The 27,490-nt window shown below is 44.2% G+C and overlaps 1 protein-coding gene across 2 annotated transcripts; it reads left to right on the forward strand.

The window, feature by feature from the left end:
• The first annotated feature begins 15,574 nt into the window (after nt 1-15,574).
• chrna2a (cholinergic receptor, nicotinic, alpha 2a (neuronal)) lies at nt 15,575-27,455 on the forward strand. 2 transcript variants are annotated; one of them, XM_029730866.1, is made up of 7 exons: nt 15,575-15,900; nt 18,857-19,008; nt 19,829-19,873; nt 21,611-21,720; nt 23,740-23,959; nt 24,187-25,134; nt 27,319-27,455. In XM_029730866.1, exons 1-7 carry the CDS (start codon nt 15,810-15,812, stop codon nt 27,442-27,444), a joined length of 1,692 nt encoding a protein of 563 aa, XP_029586726.1. In that variant the 5' UTR covers nt 15,575-15,809; the 3' UTR covers nt 27,445-27,455. The 2 variants fall into 2 exon arrangements, with proteins under 2 accessions (XP_029586726.1, XP_029586727.1); XM_029730867.1 differs by lacking the exon at nt 19,829-19,873.
• Nucleotides 27,456-27,490: the final 35 nt, after the last annotated feature.

Raw genomic sequence — 27,490 nt, forward strand, 5'->3', positions numbered from 1 at the left:
TGGTTTGCGCTTTCAGTTTTGCGCGAATGCAGCCACCCATCCACGGTTTCTGGTTAGGATAGGTTTTAATAATCACAGTGGGTACAACATCTCCAATACACTTCTTTATAAACTCACTCACAGAGTCAGCGTGTTGGTCGATGTTGTACTCTGAGGCTGACTGGAATGTATTCCAGTCCGTGTGATCAAAACAATCTTGAAGCGTGGCTTCCGATTAGTCAGACCAGCGTTGAATGGTTCTCATCACTGGTACATCCTGTTTGAGTTTCTGCCTATAAGACGGTAGGAGCAAGATGGCGTCGTGATCGGATTTGCCGAAGGGAGGACTGGGGAAGGCTTTGTATGCATTGCGGAAGTTAGAGTGGCAGTGATCGAGTGTGTTCCTCAGCGCGTAGTGCAATCAATATGCTGATAGAATTTAGGTAGCCTTGTTCTCAAATTTGCTTTGTTAAAATCCCCAGCTACCATAAATGCAGCCTCAGGATATATGGTTTCCAGTTTATATAGAGTCCAGTGAAGTTCCTTGAGGGCCGTCTTGGTGTCTGCTTGAGGGGGAATGTACACAGCTGTGACTATAACTGACGAGAATTCACTTGGTAGGTAAAAGGGATTTTCAAAAATGTATAAAAACCTGTTTTCGCTTGTTATTAAGGGGTGTTGTGTGTAGATTGCTGAGATTTGTATTTTGTTGAATCCATTTTAGAATAAGGCTGTATCGTAGCAAAATGTGGAAAAAGTCACAGGTCTGAATACTTTCCAAAGGCCCCGTATATACATTGAGTGTACAAAACATTAGGAACACCCACCCTTTCCATGACATAAACAGACCAGGTGAATCTTATGATCCCTTATTGATGTCACCTATTAAATCCACTTCAATCAGTGTAGATGAAGGGAAGAAGAACGGTTAAAGAATGATTTTTAAGCCTTGAGACAATTGAGATATGGATTGCGTATGTGTGCCATTCATAGGGTAAATGGGCAAGACAAAATATTTAAGTGCCTTTGAACGGGGTATGGTAGTAGGTGCCACGTGCACTTGTTTTCTGAGGGTCAAGAACTGCAACTCTTCTGGGTTTTTCATGCTCAACATGAGAGAGGGAGGTCATGAGCAGATGAGCTCCCACATTATTCATGTCACGTCCTGGCCAGTAAAAGGGGTTATTTGTCATTGTAGTTGGTCAGGGCGTGGCAGGGGGGGTGTTTGTTTTGTGTGGTTGGGTATTGTGGGTTTAGGTTCTAGTTTTCTTATTTCTATGTTTATCTAGCTTTTCTAGTTCTATGTGAGTTTTGTCAATGACCTCCAATTAGAGGCAGCTGGTTGTTGTTGTCTCTAATTGGAGGACATATATAGTTGTGTTTGTTTTCACTGGGCTTTGTGGGTAGTTGTTTCTAGTATAGTCTATGCACCTTACTGGACTGTTTTCATCATTTGTTTTGTATTGATTAAGTGTTTTCTTTAATAAATAAGAGGATGTGCACTTTACCCGCTGCGTTTTGGTACCCCTTCAACGACGATTGTTACAATTCAGCATGTTTTTAAAAAATAGATAGATTTAGAGTTAGATAACTTTAGATTTGTTTGTCAGGGACATATACAGGATGCTACCCTAAACAACATAACCTTCACTATGTCACCAGGACATATACAGGATGCTACCCTAAACAACATAACCTTCACTATGTCACCAGGACATATACAGGATGCTACCCTAAACAACATAACCTTCACTATGTCACCAGGACATATACAGGATACTACCCTAAACAACATAACCTTCACTATGTCACCAGGACATATACAGGATGCTACCCTAAACAACATAACCTTCACTATGTCACCAGGACATATACAGGATACTACCCTAAACAACATAACCTTCACTATGTCACCAGGACATATACAGGATACTACCCTAAACAACATAACCTTCACTATGTCACCAGGATATATACAGGATGCTACCCTAAACAACATAACCTTCACTATGTCACCAGGACATATACAGGATACTACCCTAAACAACATAACCTTCACTATGTCACCAGGACATATACAGGATACTACCCTAAACAACATAACCTTCACTATGTCACCAGGATATATACAGGATGCTACCCTAAACAACATAACCTTCACTATGTCACCAGGACATATACAGGATACTACCCTAAACAACATAACCTTCACTATGTCACCAGGACATATACAGGATACTACCCTAAACAACATAACCTTCACTATGTCACCAGGACATATACAGGATACTACCCTAAACAATATAACCTTCACTATGTCACCAGGACATATACAGGATACTACCCTAAACAATATAAACTTCACTCCAAATCAAAACTCTAAACCTACAACCTGATTTTTGGATGGAATTACCTGGAATTACCTGGAATTACCTGGAATGCTTCCTACATCCAATGATTATTATTCCCAAACTATTCCTGCAAATACTCTGGGAAACAAACGGAAACCTGAAAACACCATCCAACCTGGAACTGAGACTGAAAGCTACCAAGCTTGCTAGGACAAAGAGATACAACTTCAATTACCACTGATGTGTGAAGTGAGAGGCGTCGAAGACTTTCAGCCCAACAAATGGCAGGCTACCCCACCCAGAGGCCTTGAAGCCTCCTTCTGCTGTTCAGAGACTGGCATTTTCTACAAGAAATATGCCTCCAGAAATTAAAGCTTCTCCCAAGTGGGTGTGACACCTACCCCCTTTGCCTGCTGCACTGCTGCTTGAATTCCACCTGGCGATTTGTTCATCGTCTGCTCTGGTTGTCTCCCCTGTCTGGTACAGGTACCCCCCCCCTTCCTCTCTCCCGAGCTTTCGCTTGCCTCCAGAACACAGGCACTGTTGAGGCGAGTGACTCTGAACTTACAATGTCTAGCCCAAAGTTGTTATATAACAAAAAAAATATTGTGCATTGTTCTATTTCACATGACTCCTGCATGCTTTGTTGACTACGAACTTTCTTTACCCAACTGTGGGACAGAGTATGTTTGTTCCCACACTCGGGACTCTGACTCTCTATTGGTTACTCAGACTCTTGGTCTCCCATCCTGTTCTAACCACCTCTCGCTGGCTTTGTATTCATGTTACCTGGTGAAATTGCTGTACAATATGATCTTGTTGCCATCAGATGCACATTCAGATGTTATAAATCAACACTGCAGAGCTCTCCCTGTCCTCTGCCGTGCCTTGATTACCAAGCCTATCACCGATCTTTTTAACCTGTCTCTCCTCTCTGGGGAGCTTCCCATTGCTTGGAAGGCAGCCACGGTGCATCCTTTATTTAAAGGGGGAGATGAAGCTTATCCTAATTGTTATAAACCTATTTCTATTTTGCCCTGTTTATCGAAAGTGTTGGAAAAACATGTCAATAATCAACTGACTGGCTTTCTTGATGTCTATAGTATTCTCTCTGGTATGCAATCTGGTTTCCGCTCAGGTTATGGATGTGTCACTGCAACCTTAAAGGTACTCAATGATGCCCTTGATTCTAAGCAATGTTGTGCTGCTATTTCTATTGACTTGGCCAAAGCTTTTGATACGGTAGACCATTCCATTCTTGTGGGCAGGCTAAGGAGTATTGGTTTCTCTGAGGGGTCTTTGGCCTGGTTCGCTAACTGCCTCTCTCAAAGAGTGCAGTGTATAAAGTCCGAAATTCAGACACTGCCTGTCACAAAGGGAGTACCCCAGGGCTCAATCCTAGGCCCCACGCTCTTCTCATGCCAGATTACGGAGACATAATTTATAGATCGGCAGGTAAGGGTGGTCTCGAGCGGCTAGATGTTCTTTACCATTCGGCCATCAGATTTGTCACCATTGCTCCTTATAGGACACATCACTGCACTCTATACTCCTCTGTAAACTGGTCATCTCTGTATACTTGTTGCAAGACCCACTGGTTGATGCTTATTTATAAAACCCTCTAAGGCCTCACTCCCCTCTATCTGAAATATCTACTGCAGCCCTCATCCTCCACATACAACACCTGTTCTGCCAGTCACATTCTGTTAAAGGTCCCGAAAGCACACACATCCCTGTGTCGCTCCTCTTTTCAGGTTGCTGAGGCTACCAACTGGAACGATCTGCAACAAACACTCAAACTGGACAGTTTTATCTCAATCTCTTCATTCAAAGACTCAATCATGGACACTCTCACTGACAGTTGTGGCTGCTTTGTGTGATGTATTGTTGTCTCTACCTTCTTACCCTTTGTGCTGTTGTCTGTGCCCAAGAATGTTTGTACCATGTTGTATTGTTACCATGTGGTGTTGCTACCATGCTGTGCTGCTACCATGTTCTTGTCATGTTGTGTTGCTACCATGCTGTGTTGTCATGTGTTGCTGCCTTACTATGTTGTTGTCTTAGGTCTCTCTTTATGTAGTGTTGTATTGTCTCTCTTGTTGTGATGTTTTGTCCTATATTTATATAAAAAAAATGAATTAATCCCAGCCCCCGTCCCAGCAGGAGGCCTTTTGCCTTTTGGTAGGCCGTCATTGTAAATAACAATTTGTTCTTAACTGACTTGCATAGTTAAATAAAGGTTAAATAAAAATAAAATAAAAAACTGTTTCCTGTGTGTGTCAAGAATGGTCGATCACCCAAAAGACATCCAACTTGACCCAACTGTGGGAAACATTGGAGTCAACATGGGCCAGCATCCCTGTGGAACTCTTTTGACACCTTGTAGAGTCCATGCCCCGTCGAATTGAAGCTTTTCTGAGGGCAAAAGGGGGGTGCAACTCAAATATTAGGAAGGTATTCCTAATGTTTTGTACACTCAGTGTATGTGATTGTATACAAATGTAACACAGGAGGAGGACGGCTCATAATAATGTCTGGAACGGAGCAAATGGAACGGCAACAAACTCATGTATTTGATACCATTCCACGTATTTGGTATATTATCAATATAATATCGTATTGTGGTTTAACCTTGTTTTCTGGCTTGCTCCTCAAGAAATGCTGGCGGCCATGATAGAAGCCAAACGTGAGTTGACTTGGGGGTGTGCTTTGATGTGGGTGTTTCTTTGTTGTGTCCTTGCCACCACCAAGACACACCCATCTGTCAGAACCTTGCCCACAGCTGTTTCCTCCCCACTCAATCACAACAAACAAACCTCCTGCAGGTTGAGTTCTATAACTACAGGCAGATGCATGGTGAGGTGCCAGATAAAGCTTTGAATAGGTCAGTAGCCTACTTAGTATAATAAGAATGCAATTGCTGAATTTATGTAGATATTCTAAACTAAGTGTTTTGATAACTTTCAAATGTAGTAACAGGTCCATGTAGAATAAACAACTCTTTACATAATACCATAGAAGCAGTGTTCTGTTAATATAACAATGTGCACCTTTCATGTCATTCCCAGCTGACACAGACACTGTGCCTATCTGTATTTTGTGTGGTGGTAATGGGGCTACCATGGTAACATGTCAGAGTGGTCATACCTTCCTGTCTGGTGGTAATGGGGCTACCATGGTAACATGTCAGAGTGGTCATACCTTCCTGTCTGGTGGTAATGGGGCTACCATGGTAACATGTCAGAGTGGTCATACCTTCCTGCCTGGTGGTAATGGGGCTACCATGGTAACATGTCAGAGTGGTCATACCTTCCTGTGTGGTGGTAATGGGGCTACCATGGTAACATGTCAGAGTGGTCATACCTTCCTGCCTGGTGGTAATGGGGCTACCATGGTAATATGTCAGAGTGGTCATACCTTCCTGACTGGTGGTAATGGGGCTACCATGGTAACATGTCAGAGTGGTCATACCTTCCTGTCTGCTGGTAATGGGGCTACCATGGTAACATGTCAGAGTGGTCATACCTTCCTGCCTGGTGGTAATGGGGCTACCATGGTAACATGTCAGAGTGGTCATACCTTCCTGTGTGGTGGTAATGGGGCTACCATGGTAACATGTCAGAGTGGTCATACCTTCCTGTGTGGTGGTAATGGGGCTACCATGGTAACATGTCAGAGTGGTCATACCTTCCTGTGTGGTGGTAATGGGGCTACCATGGTAACATGTCAGAGTGGTCATACCTTCCTGCCTGGTGGTAATGGGGCTACCATGGTAACATGTCAGAGTGGTCATACCTTCCTGCCTGGTGGTAATGGGGCTACCATGGTAACATGTCAGAGTGGTCATACCTTCCTGTCTGGTGGTAATGGGGCTACCATGGTAACATGTCAGAGTGGTCATACCTTCCTGTGTGGTGGTAATGGGGCTACCATGGTAACATGTCAGAGTGGTCATACCTTAAAATTTGATTTGACTTTAAACCTAACCCTACATTTAACCCTAATCTTAACCACACTACTAACATTATGCCTAACCGATGTAGCCAATTTTGACTTTGTGGCAACTGTGACCCGCACCTTGACTCGGTCCTAGGTAGAAAACAATTGGAATTGTGTTTTTTACATTGGATAAAAGTAGAGACCCAGAGCTAGAAAATTGTATATTATACACTACAGTTGAGGAACAATGGGAAAGTAATTCTGCTTTGAAAGTTGATAAACTTGTAACTTCACTTTTGAGAAAATGGCCTTTGAATACTTTGGTACCTACTGGAGAGCTCTTCTTTGTCTACACCCAATCAGCATCGTTCACACCCTCTTAAGCCTTAGCTCCACCCATCTCTTTAAGGATTCACAGTGTAGTAAACAACCAAAGATTTCAAGACTAAAAGTGGTGAAAGTAGTTGCAAAAAGTAGTAGTAAAAATCAACTTTATCTAGTCCTTGGACTACAACCTAATCTGACTTTGGTGCAGGTCATGTTGTTATTCACATTACCGTCTCTGGTAAAATCTAAGTTTATTTGTCACATGCACAGGATACATAATGTGTAAACGGTACAGTGAAATGGTTACTTGCATAGCGGAGTCTTTTGTTTAGACTCATAATCCTAACCCATACTACCATGCATGAATCTGAAGGTTTCTAAAGCTAACCAACTAGATTCAATGCTAGCTAGCTAACATGAGGCTATAACTAACAATGGAAATTCTAGAGCTCCAACCTGAAGATCACTGATGTCATGATTTGACCTCGTATTTTTCAGAGTTCCCAGTGGTCTTGAAAGCACCACAATATCTGAAAACGTAGCTAGTCTCTTACCCGTATACATGGATGAACGCTTCTCCCTCTCTGTCATGGATGCCATGGTTGCCCTTAGCTAACCAATGAGGTTCAATGTTAGCTAGCTAACATTAGGCTTTAAAACAAGCAATGCAAATGGATTTCTGAGATACAAATCATATTACTACACAGCTCATACACGTAACGTTAGCTAGCGAGCCAGCTAGCGTTAGCTAGCTAGCTAACAGTATGCTTTAACTTGCCATGAAAACGACTTTCTGACAAAATTAGAAATGTATGATATCTGAAAATGTAGCTAGACTCTTACCCGTATACATAGAGGAACGCTTCTCCCTCTCGGTCACGGATGCCATGGTTGTCCTTAGTTTGAAGATGTAATCCAGAGACAGGTGTTTTATACAATAGCTGTCTGTGTTCTCTTTTCGACTCCCACCGCATTTGCAATCATACGCTGGTTCCAACGGGCATTCCACTGATTTCAAAACTCTGTCAACTTCCTTGACAACAACACACTGTTGATCGCCATTTCTTCCCCGTCACTGTCATCAGAAGACTACAATGTCTGATTCAATAAAAAAAAAAATCCTTAATCAGGCATTTCCTCATGGCACGATTGTCCTCCAGAAAGTAGTCCATCACAACGTTTTCCCACTGATCTTTGTCGATAGCGCCTGTTAAATTCAGTTTTGAGCAGTAGCAATAAAACTGCAGTTCTTCATGATATCTTTCAAAAAAATATACAGTAGAAAGGATTATCTACAAATACTGAGTAGCTCATGTTATATAGACAGAAGAATGCTACATGGCAGACCAATCCAAACTAATCTCTCGGCATGTCCAGCCCATTTATTATCACAGACAATCAGGGCTGTCTTTTTCAGTGGCTAAACCAACTACGCTCGTAATTTAACAATCGTATTCTTATTTACAGATGGCATACACGTTTGTTATTAAGGTAAATTAAAGTTCACATGTTCCAGAAGGCATTTCTGCCCAAAAAAACCCCACATTTTGATAAAAACAAATGTTTACGTCCAAATCAGTGGAGGCTGGTGACTTGAACATTTGAGGAGGATGGGAGACCCACACTATAGGAGCGGAACGCACGGAGACGACAAAGTGTGTTTCAAAAATCGTTAAAGAGTAATTATTTTAACCTAAAGCATTTAATAAAGACATTTACAGTACAATATTATGGGGAATGAGAGGGCTACTTAAACAGTATTGGGAAGGGATCACAGCAGTGATTGAATGAGGGTATGAGTTGAGGAGTTCAGAGGCTTGACTTGAGTGCAGGACAGGATTTGACTGTGAAGCACCCCCCCCAAAAAAAATAACAACACACTACACAGTAAGACAAAAGAGCTAAGAATGAGTTAGCCTAAGCAAGGAGTAAAATATTTGATGTGTAATAATGTGATTGTGTAAGTGATTGACTTTACATACAGTAATGAGAGAAAATGTATAAGGATACTCACAGTTCTTGGAGTGTTAGGTTCTAATTTTACATTTTTGTAAATAACTCACGGACACTAAAAAAACGTAACCAGGTTTCATTCTTCCCAAAGGGTCATTACAGCTGTAATTCAGACAAAGACATGGCTTCCCCCGTGGTGGTATTCATACCCTACTTTGGGCGGACTCTCCTCCTTATCGCTAAATATTGCATAATTCTTGCTAAGCAGGGAACTAAGTGATATGAGCCTTCAATGGTTTCTCCCCTTATCAGTACTGTCACATGCGATTGTTTTCCCTGCGCTCAGCCCCTCCCAAGCTTCATTATGGCGACCCCCTCATGTCTCTTTACTAACTAATGTTCCTATACTTCTGAGTATAACAATGTTCCAAGTTTAACTCCCAATCAAACGAGAGGAAACATTCAATGTGTCAGTGGATGAGCGGGCACATGAGACATGGCTTCAGTTCATATCAGGAGAGAGTTGACAGTGCTAGTGGGGTGGTAATCACCTCTTAAAATCAGGGAACAGGAGGGGGACTTAGCTGGAAATACAAATAGCAGATACATTCCACTACAGCTGCACCATCGTAGGTTTGAACAACAAGTTTCTTCATGAAGTTAATAAAAAACAGGCTGTGCATCTCGCTCACTTGACACATGACGGAAGCCCGAGAAACGTTCCTGAATAAAGCCCTGATCATCCACATACCTGATGATAACTGACAACTGCAAGCAAACTGGTGGCATTTGGAGTTTTTCCTTATCTGTTATTAACCTAACCAGGAAAACTCTGGACCCTATAAGGTAGTAATTAATCAGTTGTAAAAAGATTTTATACGGGTTATGACGGGACCAGTTTTTCGTAATCAGGTCACATGGTTTTAAAAAACAAAAAATAACAGTTTTCCTTTACCCAGACACATAGACAACCACTGATAGACAACAGAACTCACAGGGCTGAGCTTGTTTTATGCATGTTTGCATCATGCAGACCTAAGCAACTTTAGGCCTTATAAAACATTTACTCACATCTGTCATCACTATTATGTGGATTCATTAATTCCAGTTAATCATTTTGGATTAAAAGGCAGCCTAGACAGGCCAATTTTGAATATAAACCAAATTTGATCACATTCACATTTTCTCCTGACACACAAATGGACTACACATAATACATAACGTTACCCTGAACAAATGGACTATACATACTACATAACGTTACCCTGACCAAATGGACTATACATAATACATAACGTTACCCTGACCAAATGGACTATACATAATACATAACGTTACCCTGACCAAATGGACTATATATTGTAATGAAACAGCAGGGAGCAGGTCTCGAACCCTCGACCTTCAAGCCCGAAGTCCGGCGCGCTATCTATCGACTGTGCCGCAAAAGCATGCTCGAGCGGCAGAGTCGATTTCCGCGCTTATAAACCCAGGGTCGTTACAATATAATACATAACGTTACCCTGACCAAATGGACAGCGCACACAGGCTGTATGCAGCTGCTCTTATTTTATGTCACCTTTATTAAACAAGGTAGGCTAGTTGAGAACAAGTTCTCATTTACAACTGCGACCTGGCCAAGATAAAGCAAAGCAGTGCGACACAAACAACAACACAGAGTTACACGTGGAATGAACAAACGTACAGTCAGTAGCCTACAGTTGATCAGACTGAAAAATGGTCTTGTTTTCATCCCATACAGCAGGTCATATCTCTAAGGTTTAGATGGAGCCTAGGCTGCTGCAACATTTATGTCATGACTTTCTGCTTGTGTCTGTACAACGTCTGTACAACGTCTGTACGGAGTGCCTATGTGTTATCATAGGAGGAATGTTGAACGCGAGCGAAAAAACACGCTACATCAACCTCTCTTCTTTAATCTAACTTTTAATGGATGATGAGATGGAAACTATTGAATTGATTTTGACATCCCTGAAACAGATAGTAGAAAGTTCCATATGTTCAGCAAGTAAAGCATCGTAAACGTGCAGTTACCGCTGCAAGCTTGTTGTAGTTGCACTTGTTAGCGGAACTTTCCTTCTCGTCGTGTCCTCTAAAATCAAATTCTTGCATGAACCAACAAAAAAAACAGCAGTGGTGTTGATAAGCCGCTTGAGAACATCCTCGTTTCTTCTAACTTTCTCGTTGTGTTGCGCAGTTTAAATACGTAGACCTTCGTCATGATCGATGCAGCTTTTTTCCCCATAAGCTTGAATCTGCATTTATACGCTCCCTGCTTTTGTTTTGCCATTTAGCTGAACGATCGATGTTCTTCAGGTCACTGTACCCCTCTTTCGCCCAAGGCTTTCCAAAAAGCAGGCAAGGCCAGCAGTACAGGTGGGTTGATGAAAAGGCTCCCTGTTAACTAGCTATACTTTTGATACCAGTTGGTATTAAACGCCTTCACCTGTTCATCCTTCTTCATGAAACTGAGGTTTTAATTCACACCTTTTCCACGTACCCCAGAGATTTCAACAAAACGTTTTTTTTAAATTGGTAACTAGTTGGTAACTAGCTACTGCTACTGAAGTTAGCAAGGCAAATTGGTAACTAGTTACTGAAGTTAGCAAGGCAAATTGAAATAAATTGCACTAACTGGACACAAAAATAAAGTTCTAAAACCAACAAAACAATTTTAAATCTACCTCCTCCGTCTCGTGTTATTTGATTTGAATAATTTCCAAAAATCACTTTCCAATAATGTCACCAACTCACCAAGCTTCTCAACACATAGAACCCCCCCCCCCCCCCCCCCCATTATTATGCTCTGAGGCACAATCCCAATACAACACACTAGGTTCATTCTCTGATCCTAATCTTATAATTGGATGGCTAACTTTTTTGGTGTTACACTATTTTTATTGTTATGACATTTCAATGAGGAGGATGGTCCTAGCTTCCACAACTAGTGGAATGGCACCGGAGAAGAAGGCTGACGTTTTAAGTGTCCCCAAACTATTGTGTTTTTTGTTCGTTTATTTGCGTTGTTTGTAATTTATTTATTTACTTATTTTGTACATAACGTTGCCGCTACCGTCTCTTTTGACCGAAAATAATTCCTAGGCGATTGTCAACGATATCCTTGATAGCAGGAAAGGGGTAGAGTCAAGTGCAGGAGACTGAGGTCCGTTGAACAGACGTTTAATAATCACAGAATAAATAATGCCGCAACAAGGCAGGGTGCGCAGTCAACAAGATAGGAGGACAGCTCCAAAATCAAAACAGACGGGGCGCAGCCCGGCAACACTAATGCCCAATAAAAAATACGCAGCGTAGCTGAAACAGCGCAAACATGCTGACTACCACAATGAACATGACATGAAACAATCCCGCACGAATTCCCAAACAAAAAAGACAAACTAAATAGCCCCCCACTAATGACTAACAAGGAACAGGTGCGGACCTAGACAGACATATCCAAAAGACACAGAAACAGATCGGTGGCAGCTAGTAGGCCGGCGACGACGACCGCCGCCCAACCAGGGAGAGGCGCCACCTTCTGTGGACGCTGTGACAGTGATTGAATAAAACTCCACTTCCTTCCATTCTGCTAGCAAACGTGCAATATTTGGAGAGTAAAATAGATGACCTACGCAGAAGATTAAACATTCAAAACTGTAATATCTTATGCTTCACAGAGTCGTGGCTGAACGACGACACTATCAACATACAGCTGGCTGGTTATATGCTGTACCGGCAGGATAGAGCAGCGGCATCTGGTAAGACAAGGGGTGGCGGACTATGTATTTTTGTAAATAACAGCTGGTGCACGATATCTAAGGAAGCCTCGAGCTATTGCTTGCCTGAGGTAGAGTTTCTCATGATAAGCTGTAGACCACACTATCTAGCTAGACAGTTTTCATCTGTATTTTTCGTAGCTGTTTACATACCACCACAGACTGAGGCTGGCACTAAGACAGCATTGAATGAGCTGTATTCCGCCATAAATAAACAAGAAAACGCTCAACCAGAGGAGGTACTCCTTGTAGCCGGAGACTTTAATGCAGGGAAACTTAAATCCGTTTTACCAAATTCCTATCAGCATGTTAAATGTGCAACCAGAGGGAATACAACTCTGGACCACCTTTACTCCACACACAGAGACACATACAAAGCTCTCCCTCGCCCTCCATTTGGCAAATCTGGTCATAATTCTATCCTCCTGATTCCTGCTTACAAGCAAAAATTAAAGCAGGAAGCACAAGTGGCTAGATCAATAAAAAAGTGGTCAGATGAAGCAGATGCTAAACTACAGGTCTGTTTTGCTAGCACAGACTGGAATATGTTCTGGGATTCCTACGATGGCATTGAGGAGTACACCACATCAGTCATTGACTTCATCAATAGGTGCATCGATGACGTTGTCCCCACAGTGACCGTACATACATACCCCAACCAGAAGTCATGGATTACAGGCAACATCTGCACTGAGCTAAAGACTAGAGCTGCCGCTTTCAAGGAGCGGGACTCTAACCCGGAAGCTTATAAGAAATCCCGCTATGTCCTCCGACGAACCATCAAACAGGCAAAGCGTCAATACAGGACTAAGATTGAATCGTACTACTCCGGTTCTGACACTCGTCGGATGTTGCAGGGCTTGCAAACCATTACAGACTAAGAAAGGGATGCACACACGAGAGCTGCCAAGTGACACGAGCCTACCAGACAAGCTATACTACTTATTCGCTCGCTTCGAGGCAAATAACATTGAAACAAGCGTGAGCACACCAGCTGTTCTGGAAGACTGTGTGATCTTGCTCTTCGCAGACAATGTGAGTAAGACCTTTAAACAGGTCAACATTCACAAGGCCACAGGGCCAGACAGATTACCAGGACGTGTACTGCGAGCATGCGCTGACCAACTGGCAAGTGTCTTCACTGACATTTTCAACCTCTCCCTGTCTGAGTCTGTAATACCAATATGTTTTAGTAGGCCACCATAGACTACCGACCCGTAGCACTCACGTCTGTAGCCATGAAGTGCTTTGAAAGGCTGGTTATGGCTTACATCAACACCATTATCACAGAAAGCCTAGACCCACTCCAATTTGCATACCGCCCCAACAAATCCACAGATGATGCAATCTCTATTGCACTCCACACTGCCCTTTTCCACCTGGACAAAAGGAACACCTATGTGAGAATGCTACTCATTGAACACAGCTCAGCGTTCAACACCATAGTGCCCTTAAAGTTCATCAATAAGCTAAGGACCCTGAGACTAAACACCTCCCTTTGCAACTGGATCCTGGACTTCCTGACAGGCCGCCCCCAGGTGGTGAGGGTAGGTAGCAACACATCTGCCATGCTGATCCTCAACACTGGAGCCCCCCAGGGGTGCGTGCTCAGTCCCCTCCTGTACTCCCTGTTCACTCATGACTGCACGGCCAGGCACGACTCCAACACAATCATTAAGTTTGCAGATGACACAACAGTGGTAGGCCTGATCACCTACAATGATGAGACAGCCTATAGGGAGGAGGTCAGAGACCTAGCCGTGTTGTGCCAGGACAGCAACCTCTCCCTCAACATGATCAAGACAAAGGAGATGATTGTGGACTACAGGAAAAAGAGGATCGAGAACACCCCCATTCTCATCGACGGGGCAGCAGTGGAGCAGGTTGAGAGCTTCAAGTTCCTTAGTGTCAACATCACCAACATCACCAACAAACTAACATAGTCCAAGCACACCAAGACAGTTGTGAAGAGGGCACAACAAAACCTATTCCACCTCAGCAGACTGACAAGATTTGGCATGGGTCCTCAGATCCTCAAAAGGTTCTACAGCTGCACCATCGAGAGCATCCTGACTGGTTGCATCACTGCCTGGTATGGCATCTGCTCGGCCTTCGACCCCAAGGCACTACATAAGGTAGTGCGAACGGCCCAGTACATCACTGGGGCCAAGCCTCCTGCCATGCAGGATCTCGATACCAGGCGGTGTCAGAGGAAGGCCCTAAAAATTGCCAAAGACTCCAGCCACCATAGTCATAGACTGTTCTCTCTGCTACCGCACGGCAAGCAGTACTGGAGCGCCAAGTCTAGGTCCAAGAGGCTTCTTAACAGCTTCTACCCCTAAGCCATAAGACTCCTGAACATCTAATCAAATGGCTACCCAGACTATTTGCATTGCCCCCTCCCCCCTTTTACACCACTGCTACTCTCTGTTGTTACCGTCTATACATAGTCACTTTAATAACTCTACCTACATGTACATATTACCTCAATTAACTGGTGCCCCCACACATTGACTGTACCGTTACCCACCTGTATATAGTCTAGTTACTTAGTTACTTAGCTAGATACGCTAACATTAGCTAAAACGTTAGCTAGCCTGCATTGTTAGCAAACGTTAGCCTACCTTGTTAGCTAACATTAACTAGCCTGCCGCGCTTTTTGAAAAGATAGCTACCTACATAACCAGCAATAATGTTATCTAAAGTTGTTAGCTAAGTTATACCAGAGAGGTCATTATATTCTCTGGTTATCCTCACCACCACTGGTTGTTGCACACGAAGCTAGCATTACTGGTGCAGACATGGGGACCGACGACCTCCATGCACCTATTCTGCATGCTAGGGTCACACAAACCATAGAACTTTGGCTGTGGAGGCATGGTCAATCCGTATAGGGCCTGTGATCCTTTGTACGCATTTGGGGCCATCAAACAACGGAGCCCTATTCAAGGAAGGGAAGCGACGTGGGCGGAGGGACCATTACTACGTGGAGCTTTGCAAAACGTGGGGCATGATTTGTTGAAACAATTGTAAATCAAACCCTGCCTTCATTTACTCATTGTGACGCACTGAGGTTACAAACTCTGTTTTAGATGAGACTTTGTAGTCAATTTTGACAATAGAAAAAATGTTTCTGACTCATATCGATGCCACATAGGGTGTTTTCAAAAGGATTGGTTGCTTTTTAGGGGCTGTCGCTTAAACCATTTGGAATGAATGGCTAAATGTCGACATTTTTTGTTGAGCCCCCCCCTGGACAAACGTTGAATATTGAAGTCAAACCGTGAGATCTTGTTGAGGACAGAGCGCTGCAGACAGAGTGTGGTTAGTTCCATCTCTCTCAGTCTCTCAGGATTTAGATAGTGGTAGGCTGGACTAGAGATCACGAAGGGACAAGGGAATAAGCACTGTTTGATGCGACTTTTCCGTTCACTTGGAACGTTTATATACATGTAAAAAAAAAAAAATGTTTAAAATATGGAATATGGAAGGAAACAGCGGATACCTCTTAGTCATGCGAACCGCAGTGTTTTACGGTTTAATCCTCATCAACCCGGGTAAGTTATACAGTGTCTCTGTAGCCTCAGGCGCCCCGCTTGTTCGGTGTCTGTGCCCACTGGCGTTGCCAACCTATGTATAGGCTTATCTACCTGGGAAAATAAAAGTGAGAAAGTGAGGCTTTATATTCGGCAAAAAAAAGCGTTATGCACAACCAAACTGTGCCCAAACAGTATAGCATCATGTTGTTAAACTGAATTATGACTTTTTCAGACTTATCCAATATCCATTGACAATCAATGCTCATCAAATGATTTTATTTTCAAGGATAGTCCGTTTTGAGTATTGTCTATAGATCCTAAAGCCTTTTTTTCTGTAGGTGGCAGGTTTAGTTACTGAAAGCTGTTACTGATTATGTGAGACAATTTATCTCCCAGTTAGCCTACTGACGTGATGTATATTGAATTAATGGTCCAAGGCCAATCATAACTAATAAAGCCTGATGACCTTCTATAGCGGAGTGGCCCAGCAGAACACTTTACACTCAAATCTACCTCTCTCTCTCTCTCCATCTCTCACTATCCCCCCACCTCCTCTCTCTCCGTCTCTCTATCCCCCCACCTCCTCTCTCTCCGTCTCTCTATCCCCCCACCTCCTCTCTCTCCGTCTCTCTATCCCCCCACCTCTCTCTCTCTCTCTCTCTCTCTCTCTCTCCTCTCTCTCTCTCTCTCTCTCTCTCTCTCTCGTCTATCTCTCTCTCTCCTTCCTCCTCTCTCTCGTCTCTCTCCTCTCTCTCTCTCCTTCTCTCTCTCTCTCTATCCCATCTCTCCTATCCCCCCCTCTCTCTCCATCCTCTTCAACTATCCTTCCTCTCATCTAATCCCTCCCTCACTATCCTCCCACCTCTCTCTCTCTCTCTCTCTCTCTCTCTCTCTCCATCTCTCACTATCCCCCCACCTCTCTCTCTCTCTCACTATCCCCCCACCTCTCTCTCTCTCTCACTATCCCCCCACCTCTCTCTCTCTCTCACTATCCCCCCACCTCTCTCTCTCTCTCCATCTCTCACTATCCTCCCACCTCTCTCTCTCTCCATCTCTCACTATCCCCCCACCTCTCTCTCTCTCTCACTATCCCCCCACCTCTCTCTCTCCCCGTCTCTCTCTATCCCCTCACCTCCTCACTTTCTCGCTCTCCCCCCCACCTCTCTCATCTTCTCCCTCCCCCTCTCTCTCCCCGTCTCTCTCTATCCCCTCACCTCCCTCTCTCTCCCACTCTCTCTATCCCCCACTCTCTCTCTCTCTCTCTCTCTCTCACTCCCCGTCTCTCTCTATCCCCCACCTCTCTCTCTTTCCCCATCTCTTTCTCTCTCTCACTATCCCCCCACCTCCCTCTCTCTCTATCCCCCACCTCTCTCTCTCTCTCTCTCTGTCTCGCTCTATCCCCACCTCTCTCTCTCTTTCCCCGATCTCTTTCTCTCTCTCGCTCTCTCTCCCTCTCTCTATCCCCCCACCTCTCTCTCTCTCTATCCCCCCACCTCTCTCTGTCTCTCTCTATCCCCCCACCTCTCTCTCGCTATCCCCCTAAATCCTCTCTCTCTATCCCCCACCTCTCTCTCTCTCTCTCTCTCCGTCTCTCTCTATCCCCCCACCTCCTCTCTCTCTATTCCCCCACCTCCACTCACTCTCTCTCTCTATCCCCCCACCTCCTCTCTCTCTATCCCCCTACCTCCTCTCTCTCTATCCCCCCACCTCCTCTCTCTCTATCCCCCACCTCTCTCTATCACCCCACCTCTCTCTCTCTATCACCCCACCTCTCTCTCTCTATCCCCCCACCTCCACTCACTCTCTATATCCCCCCACCACCTCTCTCTCAATCCCCCCACCTCTCTCTCGCTATCCCCCCACCTCCTCTCTCTCTATCCCCCACCTCTCTCTATCACCCCACCTCTCTCTCTCTATCACCCCACCTCTCTCTCTCTATCCCCCCACCTCCACTCACTCTCTATATCCACCCACCACCTCTCTCTATATCCCCCCACCTCTCTCTCTCTGTCTCTCTCTATTCCTCACCTCTTTCTCGCTCTATCCCCACCTCTCTCTCTCTGTCTCTCTCTATCCCCCACCTCTCTCTCTGTCTCTCCCTCTCTCTCTCTATCCCCCACCTCCTCTCTCTCTCTCACTATCCCCCAACTCGCTCCCTCTCTCTCTCTCTCTCTCTCACACTATCCCCCACCTCTCTCTCTCTATCCCCCACCTCGCTCTCTCTCTCTCTCTCTCTCACTATCCCCCCACCTCTCTCTCTCTCACTCACTCACTCACTCACTCACTCACTCACTCACTCACTCACTCACTCACTCACTCACTCACTCACTCACTCACTCACTCACTCACTTTGTGGGCATTGTGCATATAGCTTGTCTATCTTGAGAGCCAGGTCTGTCTAGGGCAACCTTTCTCAATAGCAAGTCTGTACATAGTCAAGGATTTTCTTAATTTTGGGCCAGTCACAATGCTCATTGTGTACTCTCTGTTTTGGGCCAGATAGCGTTCCAATTTTCTCCGTTTTTTTGGTTGATTCTTTCCAGTGTGTCAAATAGTTATCTTTTTGCTTTCTCATAATTTGGTTTGGTCTAATTGTGTTGCTCAGCGGCAGAAAACACACACACACGCACGCACACACACACCCGATGCTACTCTGATCTGCAGGTGCTTGGGGCGACTGTCAGTGGCAAAGGTCCCTCTGGAGCCGGTGAGAGGAGCTATGACCTCACACACGCACGCACGCACGCACGCACGCACACACGCACACACGCACACACGCACACACGCACACACGCACACACACACACACACACACACACACACCAAGCCTTACCTTGACAGTGTTTGGGTATTATGAGGGGTGCAGTGTGTTGACATCATTCTTCAGTTCGGTCCATGTAAACATGTGTGTGTGTCTGTGTGTGGGTGTGTGTGTGTGTGTGGGTGTGTGTGTGTGGGGGGGGTTCTTTCTCAGGGTTAAGTGATGACTGGACTCATGCCCATGCAGAGGACAAGTTGTTCAACAGGCTGTTCATTGGCTATAACAAGTGGTCCCGCCCCGTACGAAACATCAGCGACGTTGTCATCGTCAAGTTCGGTCTGTCCATCGCACAACTCATAGACGTGGTGAGATGACTCGTTCATGTTTTCTACAAATAATCTATCACTCAATCAACCAAATCTCTATCCATCCCTATACATCCTTATACATATACATCCCTATACATCCCTCTCTATACATCCCTATACCCTATATCTATCCATCCCTATACCTATACATACCTATACATCCCTATACCTATACCTATACATCCCTATACCTATACATCTCTATACCTATACATCCCTCCCTATACCTATACATCCCTATACCTATACATCCCTCTCTATACCTATACATCCCTCTCTATACCTATACATCCCTCCCTATACCTATACATCCCTCTCTATACCTATACATCCCTCCCTATACCTATACATCCCTCTCTATACCTATACATCCCTCTCTATACCTATACATCCCTCTCTATACCTATACATCCCTCTCTATACCTATACATCCCTCCCTATACCTATACATCCCTCCCTATACATCCCTATACCTATACATCCCTCCCTATACCTATACATCCCTATACCTATACATCCCTCTCTATACCTATACATCCCTATACATCCCTATACCTATACATCCCTCTCTATACCTATACATCCCTCTCTATACCTATACATCCCTCTCTATACCTATACATCCCTCTCTATACCTATACATCCCTCTCTATACCTATACATCCCTCCCTATACCTATACATCCCTCCCTATACCTATACATCCCTCTCTATACATATACATCCCTCCCTATACCTATACATCCCTATACCCTATACCTATACATCCCTATACCTATACACCCCTATACCTATATCTATCCATCCTTCACCCTCAGGATGAGAAGAACCAGATGATGACCACCAACGTGTGGCTGAAACAGGTTAGACACACTGTTCTATTATATTAGTGGCTGAAACAGGTTAGACACACTGTTCTATTCTATTAGTGGCTGAAACAGGTTAGAAACAGGTTAGAAACACTATTCTATTCTATTAGTGGCTGAAACAGGTTAGAACACTGTTCTATTGTATTAGTGGCTGAAACAGGTTAGAAACAGGTTGGAAACACTATTCTATTATATTAGTGGCTGAAACAGGTTGGAAACAGGTTAGAAACACTATTCTATTATATTAGTGGCTGAAACAGGTTAGAAACAGGTTAGAAACACTGTTCTATTATATTAGTGGCTGAAACAGGTTAGAAACAGGTTAGAAACACTATTCTATTATATTAGTGGCTGAAACAGGTTAGAAACAGGTTAGAAACACTATTCTATTATATTAGTGGCTGAAACAGGTTAGAACACTGTTCTATTATATTAGTGGCTGAAACAGGTTAGAAAACTGTTCTATTATATTAGTGGCTGAAACAGGTTAGAACACGGTTCTATTCTATTAGTGGCTGAAACAGGTTAGAACACGGTTCTATTCTATTAGTGGCTGAAACAGGTTAGAACACTGTTCTATTATATTAGTGGCTGAAACAGGTTAGAACACTGTTCTATTATATTAGTGGCTGAAACAGGTTAGAACACTGTTCTATTATATTAGTGGCTGAAACAGGTTAGACACACTGTTCTATTCTATTAGTGGCTGAAACAGGTTAGAAACAGGTTAGAAACACTGTTCTATTATATTAGTGGCTGAAACAGGTTAGAACACTGTTCTGTTATATTAGTGGCTGAAACAGGTTAGAAAACTGTTCTGTTATATTAGTGGCTGAAACAGGTTAGAAACAGGTTAGAAACACTATTCTATTATATTAGTGGCTGAAACAGGTTAGAACACTGTTCTATTCTATTAGTGGCTGAAACAGGTTAGAAACACTGTTCTGTTATATTAGTGGCTGAAACAGGTTAGAAACAGGTTAGAAACACTATTCTATTATATTAGTGGCTGAAACAGGTTAGAACACTGTTCTATTATATTAGTGGCTGAAACAGGTTATAACACTGTTCTATTCTATTAGTGGCTGAAACAGGTTAGAACACTGTTCTATTATATTAGTGGCTGAAACAGGTTACAACACTGTTCTATTCTATTAGTGGCTGAAACAGGTTAGAACACTGTTCTATTCTATTAGTGGCTGAAACAGGTTAGAACACTGTTCTATTATATTAGTGGCTGAAACAGGTTAGAAACACTGTTCTATTATATTAGTGGCTGAAACAGGTTAGAAACACTGTTCTGTTATATTAGTGGCTGAAACAGGTTAGAACACTGTTCTGTTATATTAGTGGCTGAAACAGGTTAGACACACTGTTCTATTATATTAGTGGCTGAAACAGGTTAGAAAACTGTTCTGTTATATTAGTGGCTGAAACAGGAAAGAATGGTCTTCCATTGTATTTTCTTATTGTCTCTACTTTCCTCGAATGTCTATGGCTGTATCTACACAGGCAGACCAATTATTGGTCAGAAGAGCTAATCTGATTGATCAAAAGATGCAATTAGTGAAAAAATATCAGAATTTGGCTTCCTGTGTAAACGCATGACATTCAGAACGCATGGTGAAAGCTCCTGAGACGATAGAGACTTTTTAAGTATTCTTGTTTGTCCTGTGGTTAACCCTCTCCTGGAGTGGAGTGACTTTAATCGTATCGTGTGTGTGTGTGTAGGAGTGGAGTGACTATAAACTGCGGTGGCGTCCATCTGACTACGACAACGTAACGTCCATTAGAGTACCTTCTGAACTGATCTGGGTACCTGACATCGTCCTCTATAACAAGTCAGTCAGTCACGCACACACACACACACACACACACACACACACACACACACACACACACAATGACGTGAAGTGATCAATTAGTTCTTCAGGAGGAGGCAGTAATCTGTGGTTATATAGTTGTGGTTCCATAAACAGTATCAATCAATCAATCAATCAATATAATGTATTTATTCATAAAGCCCTTTTTACGTCAGCAGATGTGACAAAGTGCTTTTACAGAAACCCAGCCCAAAACCCCAAACAGCAAGCAATGCATGGTGGCTGGGAAAAACTCCCTAGAAAGGCAGGAATTTAGGTAGAAACCTAGAGAGGAACCAGGCTCTGAGGGGTGACCTGTCCTCTTCTGGCTTTACCGGGTGGAGATTATATGGCCATTAAGGCCAGATTGTTCTTCAAGATGTTCAAACGTTCATAGATGACCAGCAGGGTCAAATAATAATCACATTGGTTGTAGAGGGTGCAACAGGTCAGTAACTCAGCAGTAAATGTCAGTTGGCTTTTCATAGCTGAGCATTCAGAGGTCGAGACAGCAGGTGCGGGAGAGAGGGAAAGAGGTAAGGAGAGAGGGAGACGAAAGCGGCAGGTCCGGGACAAGGTAGCATGTCTGGTGAACAGGTCAGGGTTCCATAGCCGCAGGCAGAACAGTTGAAACTGGAGCAGCAGCACGACCAGGTGGACAGCCAGTAATTCATTCATAGTTCTATACAGTAGTTGTGTTTGTATAAAACAGTCATGTTTTGTGCTTTAGATGTGGTTCTATAACACATTAATGTTTTGTTCTGTAGTTGTGGTTCTATAAACAATAATTTGTGGTTCTCTAGTTGTTTCTATAAAGCAGTAATGTTTTGTTCTATAGTTGTGGTTCTATAGACAGTAATCTGTGGTTCTACGGTTGTGGTTCTGTAAAGCTGTAATCTGTGGTTCTATGGTTGTGGTTCTGTAAAGCTGTAATCTGTGGTTCTCTAGTTATGGTTCTATAAACAGTAATCTGTGGTTCTCTAGTTGTGGTTCTGTAAAGCTGTAATCTGAGGTTCTATGGTTGTGGTTCTATAAACAGTAATCTGTGGTTCTCTAGTTGTGGTTCTGTAAAGATGTAATCTGAGGTTCTATGGTTGTGGTTCTATAAACAGTAATCTGAGGTTCTATGGTTGTGGTTCTATAAACAGTATTTTTTGGTTCTCTAGTTATGGTTCTATAAACAGTAATCTGTCATTCTCTAGTTGTGGTTCTGTAAGCTGAGGTTCTATGGTTGTGGTTCTATAAACAGTAATCTGTCATTCTCTAGTTGTGGTTCTGTAAAGCTGTAATCTGAGGTTCTATGGTTGTGGTTCTATAAACAGTACTTTTTGGTTCTATAGTGGTGGTTCTATAAAGCAGAAATCTATGGTTCTATAAAGTAGATATCTGTGGTTCTCTAGTTATGGTTCTATAAACAGTAATCTGTGGTTCTAAAAGCACCCTACCTGATTTTCTCACCACCAGTTGTAAAGATAAGGCTGTCTTGCATCAGGCAGTCGTGTCCCCCCCCCGGCAGAGGAACACATCACACAGAATTCATCATCAACATTCACATATCATTCTAACACTCCTTAATTAAACGAGCATCGCTTAGGGTTCCTTTACTCACCTTTGATTTGTAGAATAATGAAGCAACATGCCTTTCCCTTGTTTTGGTCTTTAGATTCTATTGGGAATGTTTTAGAATAAGACAGGAAGTGGTAGTAGTACTGCACATCACTCCCTGGTATGAAGAGTCTTCCTCCCCCTTTTTTCTATCTTCTTCTCTCTCTGTCTCTCTGTCTCTCTGTCTCCCTCCCTCCCTCTCACTCTCTTTCTCCCTCCCTCCCGCTCTCTTTCTCTCCCTCCCTCTCTTCTCTCTCCCTCCCTCCCTCCCTCCCTCCCACTCTCTTTCTCTCTCTCCCTCCCTCCCGCTCCCTTTCTCTCCCTCCCTCTCTCTTTCTCTCCCTCCCTCCCCTCGCTCTCCCTCCCTCCCTCCCTCTCTCTCTCTCTCCCCAGTGCTGATGGTGAGTTTTCAGTGACCCATATGACCAAGGCTCATCTGTTCCATAGTGGTCATGTGCGCTGGGTTCCCCCGGCCATCTATAAGTCCTCCTGCTCTATAGACGTCACCTTCTTCCCCTTCGATCAGCAGAATTGTAAAATGAAGTTTGGCTCCTGGACCTACGACAGAGCTAAGATAGATCTAGAGCCTATAGGGGATACTGTCGATCTGAAGGTAGGTGTTGTGCGCGCGCGCACACACACACACACACACACACACACACACACAGAGACACACACAGATTTACACACACACGGAGACACACACACACAGATTCACACACACACACACACACACACACATTTACACATACACAGATTTACACAGACACACACACACACACACACACACACACACACACACACACCCTAGCCCTTGCTGTGTCTCTGTTTCTGCTCCAGGACTACTGGGAGAGCGGTGAATGGGCTATAGTGACTGCAGTGGGAACCTACAACACTAAGAAGTATGACTGTTGCCATGAGATCTACCCTGATATAACCTATTATTTCATGATCAGACGCCTGCCTCTATTCTACACTGTCAACCTCATTATCCCTTGTCTCCTCATCTCCTGTCTCACCGTCCTGGTGTTCTATCTGCCTTCTGATTGTGGAGAGAAGATCACCCTGTGTATCTCCGTCTTACTCTCTCTCACTGTCTTCCTCCTGCTCATCACTGAAATTATCCCCTCCACCTCCCTGGTGATTCCTCTCATTGGGGAGTATCTCCTTTTCACCATGATCTTTGTCACTCTGTCTATTGTCATAACGGTGTTTGTCCTGAACGTCCACCATCGTTCCTCTGCTACTCACACCATGCCTCGCTGGGTTCGGACACTGTTCCTGTCTGCCGTTCCCCGGTGGCTCTGCATGAAACGACCCCCGCTTGACCTCAGGAGGAGGGGCTTAGTCGGCAAACTCCACCCCTTCGTAACCTTCGGAACGGCTGGCCCCTCCCGCTATTCGTCGCATTCCACAGCCCACAGCTGGCTCATGCGGGAGTCCGATGTTGATCTCCATGGTAACGAGGACGAGGATGTGATTCGCCATGGTTACCTGGATACGGAGATGGACGCGGGGTTAAGGGTGGGGCTGAGGCTTCCCCCATCCTTCTCCTTTCCCCCTCCCTCTCCCCGCCTGCCCGTCTACACCCCCCTCATCCCCAAGATTCACACCACCCAGCGGCCCCCCAATCTGAGTCTGACCCCAGACTGGGACTACACTCCCCCAGATCCTGATGTTGGTATGGCCCACGCCCCAGCTCCAGCCCTGTCTCCTGCAGTGTTACGAGCCCTGGAGGGGGTGACTTACATCGCTGAACACCTCAGAGCCGAGGACCAAGACTTCTCTGTGAGACCCCTACTGCACCACACAGGGAACTACAACTCCCTACTGCACCACACAGAGAACTACAACACCCTACTGCACCACACAGGGATCTACAACTCCCTACTGTAATCAACTTAATTTATAGAGCACATTTATCAAAGAGCTTGACAAACAAAATAATACAAGGTGAGAAATATAAAAACTGTTTTCTAAATGAGACAAATTAACATAGTAAAACAATAATAAAACAAGTGGACAAAAGACTAATGCATTCAAAGATACAGACATTCTACAGCTGTTCCCTCCTCCAGACATTCTACAACTGTTTCCTCCTCCAGACATTCTACAACTGTTTCCTCCTCCAGACATTCTACAACTGTTCCCTCCTCCAGACATTCTACAACTGTTCCCTCCTCCAGACATTCTACAACTGTTCCCTCCTCCAGACATTCTACAACTGTTCCCTCCTCCAGACATTCTACAACTGTTTCCTACACCAGACATTCTACAACTGTTCCCTCCTCCAGACATTCTACAACTGTTTCCTACACCAGACATTCTACAACTGTTTCCTACACCCAAGGCCAGGATCATAGTGACTGAAGGTCAACTCACCAAAAGTTTTGGTTCTGACCTTCAGAACAACTACAGGACCAGTGCCAGAAGATCTGAGGGAATGACCACACAGAGAACTACAACTCCCAACTTTACCACACAGAGAACTACAACTCCCTACTTTACCACACAGAGAAGAACAACTCCCTTCTGTACCACACAGAGAACTACCACTTCCTACTGACCAACAACACTGAGTTAGGATACATAGAGAGCAAAATGTAGAATCTGCTTCACACAGAGAACCTCAACTCCCTATTGCACCACAGGGAATTTCAACTTCCTTTTGTACCACACAAACAACTACAACTCCCTACTACACCACACTAGAGAACTAACTCCCTACTACACCACACAGAGCACTACCACTCCCTACTGTACCACACAGATAACTACCACTCTCTACTGTACCACACAGAGCACTACCACTCTCTACTGTACCACACAGAGCACTACAACTCCCTACTGTACCAACAGAGAACTACAACTCCCTACTGTAACACACAGAGAACTACCACTCCCTACTGTACCACACAGAGAACTACAACTCCCTACTGTACCACACAGATAACTACCACTCTCTACTGTACCACACAGAGCACTACAACTCCCTACTGTACCACACAGAGAACTACAACTCCCTACTGCACCACACAGAGAACTACAACTCCCTACTGTACCACAGAGATAAATACCACTCTCTACTGTTCCACACAGTGCACTACCACTCCCTACTGTACCACACAGAGCACTACAACTCCCTACTATACCGCACAGAGCACTACCACTCCCTACTGTACCACAGATAACTACCACTCCCTACTGTACCACAGATAACTACCACTCCCTACTGTACCACAGATAACTACCACTCCCTACTGTACCACAGATAACTACCACTCCCTACTGTACCACACAGAGCACTACAACTCCCTACTGTACCACACAGAGCACTACCACTCCCTACTGTACCACACAGAGAACTACCACTCCCTACTGTACCACACAGAGAACTACCACTCCCTACTGTACCACAGAGCACTACCACTCCCTACTGTACCACACAGAGAACTACAACTCCCTACTGCACCACACAGAGAACTACCACTCCCTACTGTACCACACAGAGAACTACCACTCCCTACTGTACCACACAGAGAACTACCACTCCCTACTGTACCACACAGAACTACCACTCCCTACTGTACCACACAGAGAACTACCACTCCCTACTGTACCACACAGAGAACTACCACTCCCTACTGTACCACAGAGAGAACTACCACTCCCTACTGTACCACACAGAGCACTACCACTCCCTACTGTACCACAGAGCACTACCACTCCCTACTGTACCACAGAGATAAATACCACTCTCTACTGTTCCACACAGAGCACTACCACTCCCTACTGTACCACACAGAGAACTACAACTCCCTACTGACCAACAACACACGATTTAGGGGAGATGGAGAGCGAGGGGAGAGAACTGAGTAGAATCTGTCTCTGGATTTGTGTGTTTTGTGGTCTTTTTACAATGTTAACCTGTGTGGTTTGTTTGTGTGTGTGTGTGTGTGTGTGTGTGTCCAGGTGAAGGAGGACTGGAAGTACGTTGCCATGGTGATAGATCGTATTTTCCTGTGGATGTTCATCATCGTGTGTCTCCTGGGAACCATCGGATTGTTCTTACCACCCTGGCTGGCCGGCATGATCTAGAACCCTGTGTGTGTGTGCAATAATACTAATATTAATTATTATTATT

This window comes from Salmo trutta, chromosome 33, assembly GCF_901001165.1.
Source record: "Salmo trutta chromosome 33, fSalTru1.1, whole genome shotgun sequence".
NCBI lineage: Eukaryota > Metazoa > Chordata > Actinopteri > Salmoniformes > Salmonidae > Salmo > Salmo trutta.

Excerpts from the sequence above, each read along its gene's own strand:
- chrna2a (XM_029730866.1), top strand. The coding sequence starts at position 15,810 with ATGTTTAAAATATGGAATATGGAAGGAAACAGCGGATACCTCTTAGTC. Across the intron at positions 15,901-18,856 it reads TTTAATCCTCATCAACCCGG|GGTTAAGTGATGACTGGACT; the intron begins GTAAGTTATACA and ends GTTCTTTCTCAG. Across the intron at positions 19,009-19,828 it reads TCGCACAACTCATAGACGTG|GATGAGAAGAACCAGATGAT; the intron begins GTGAGATGACTC and ends CTTCACCCTCAG.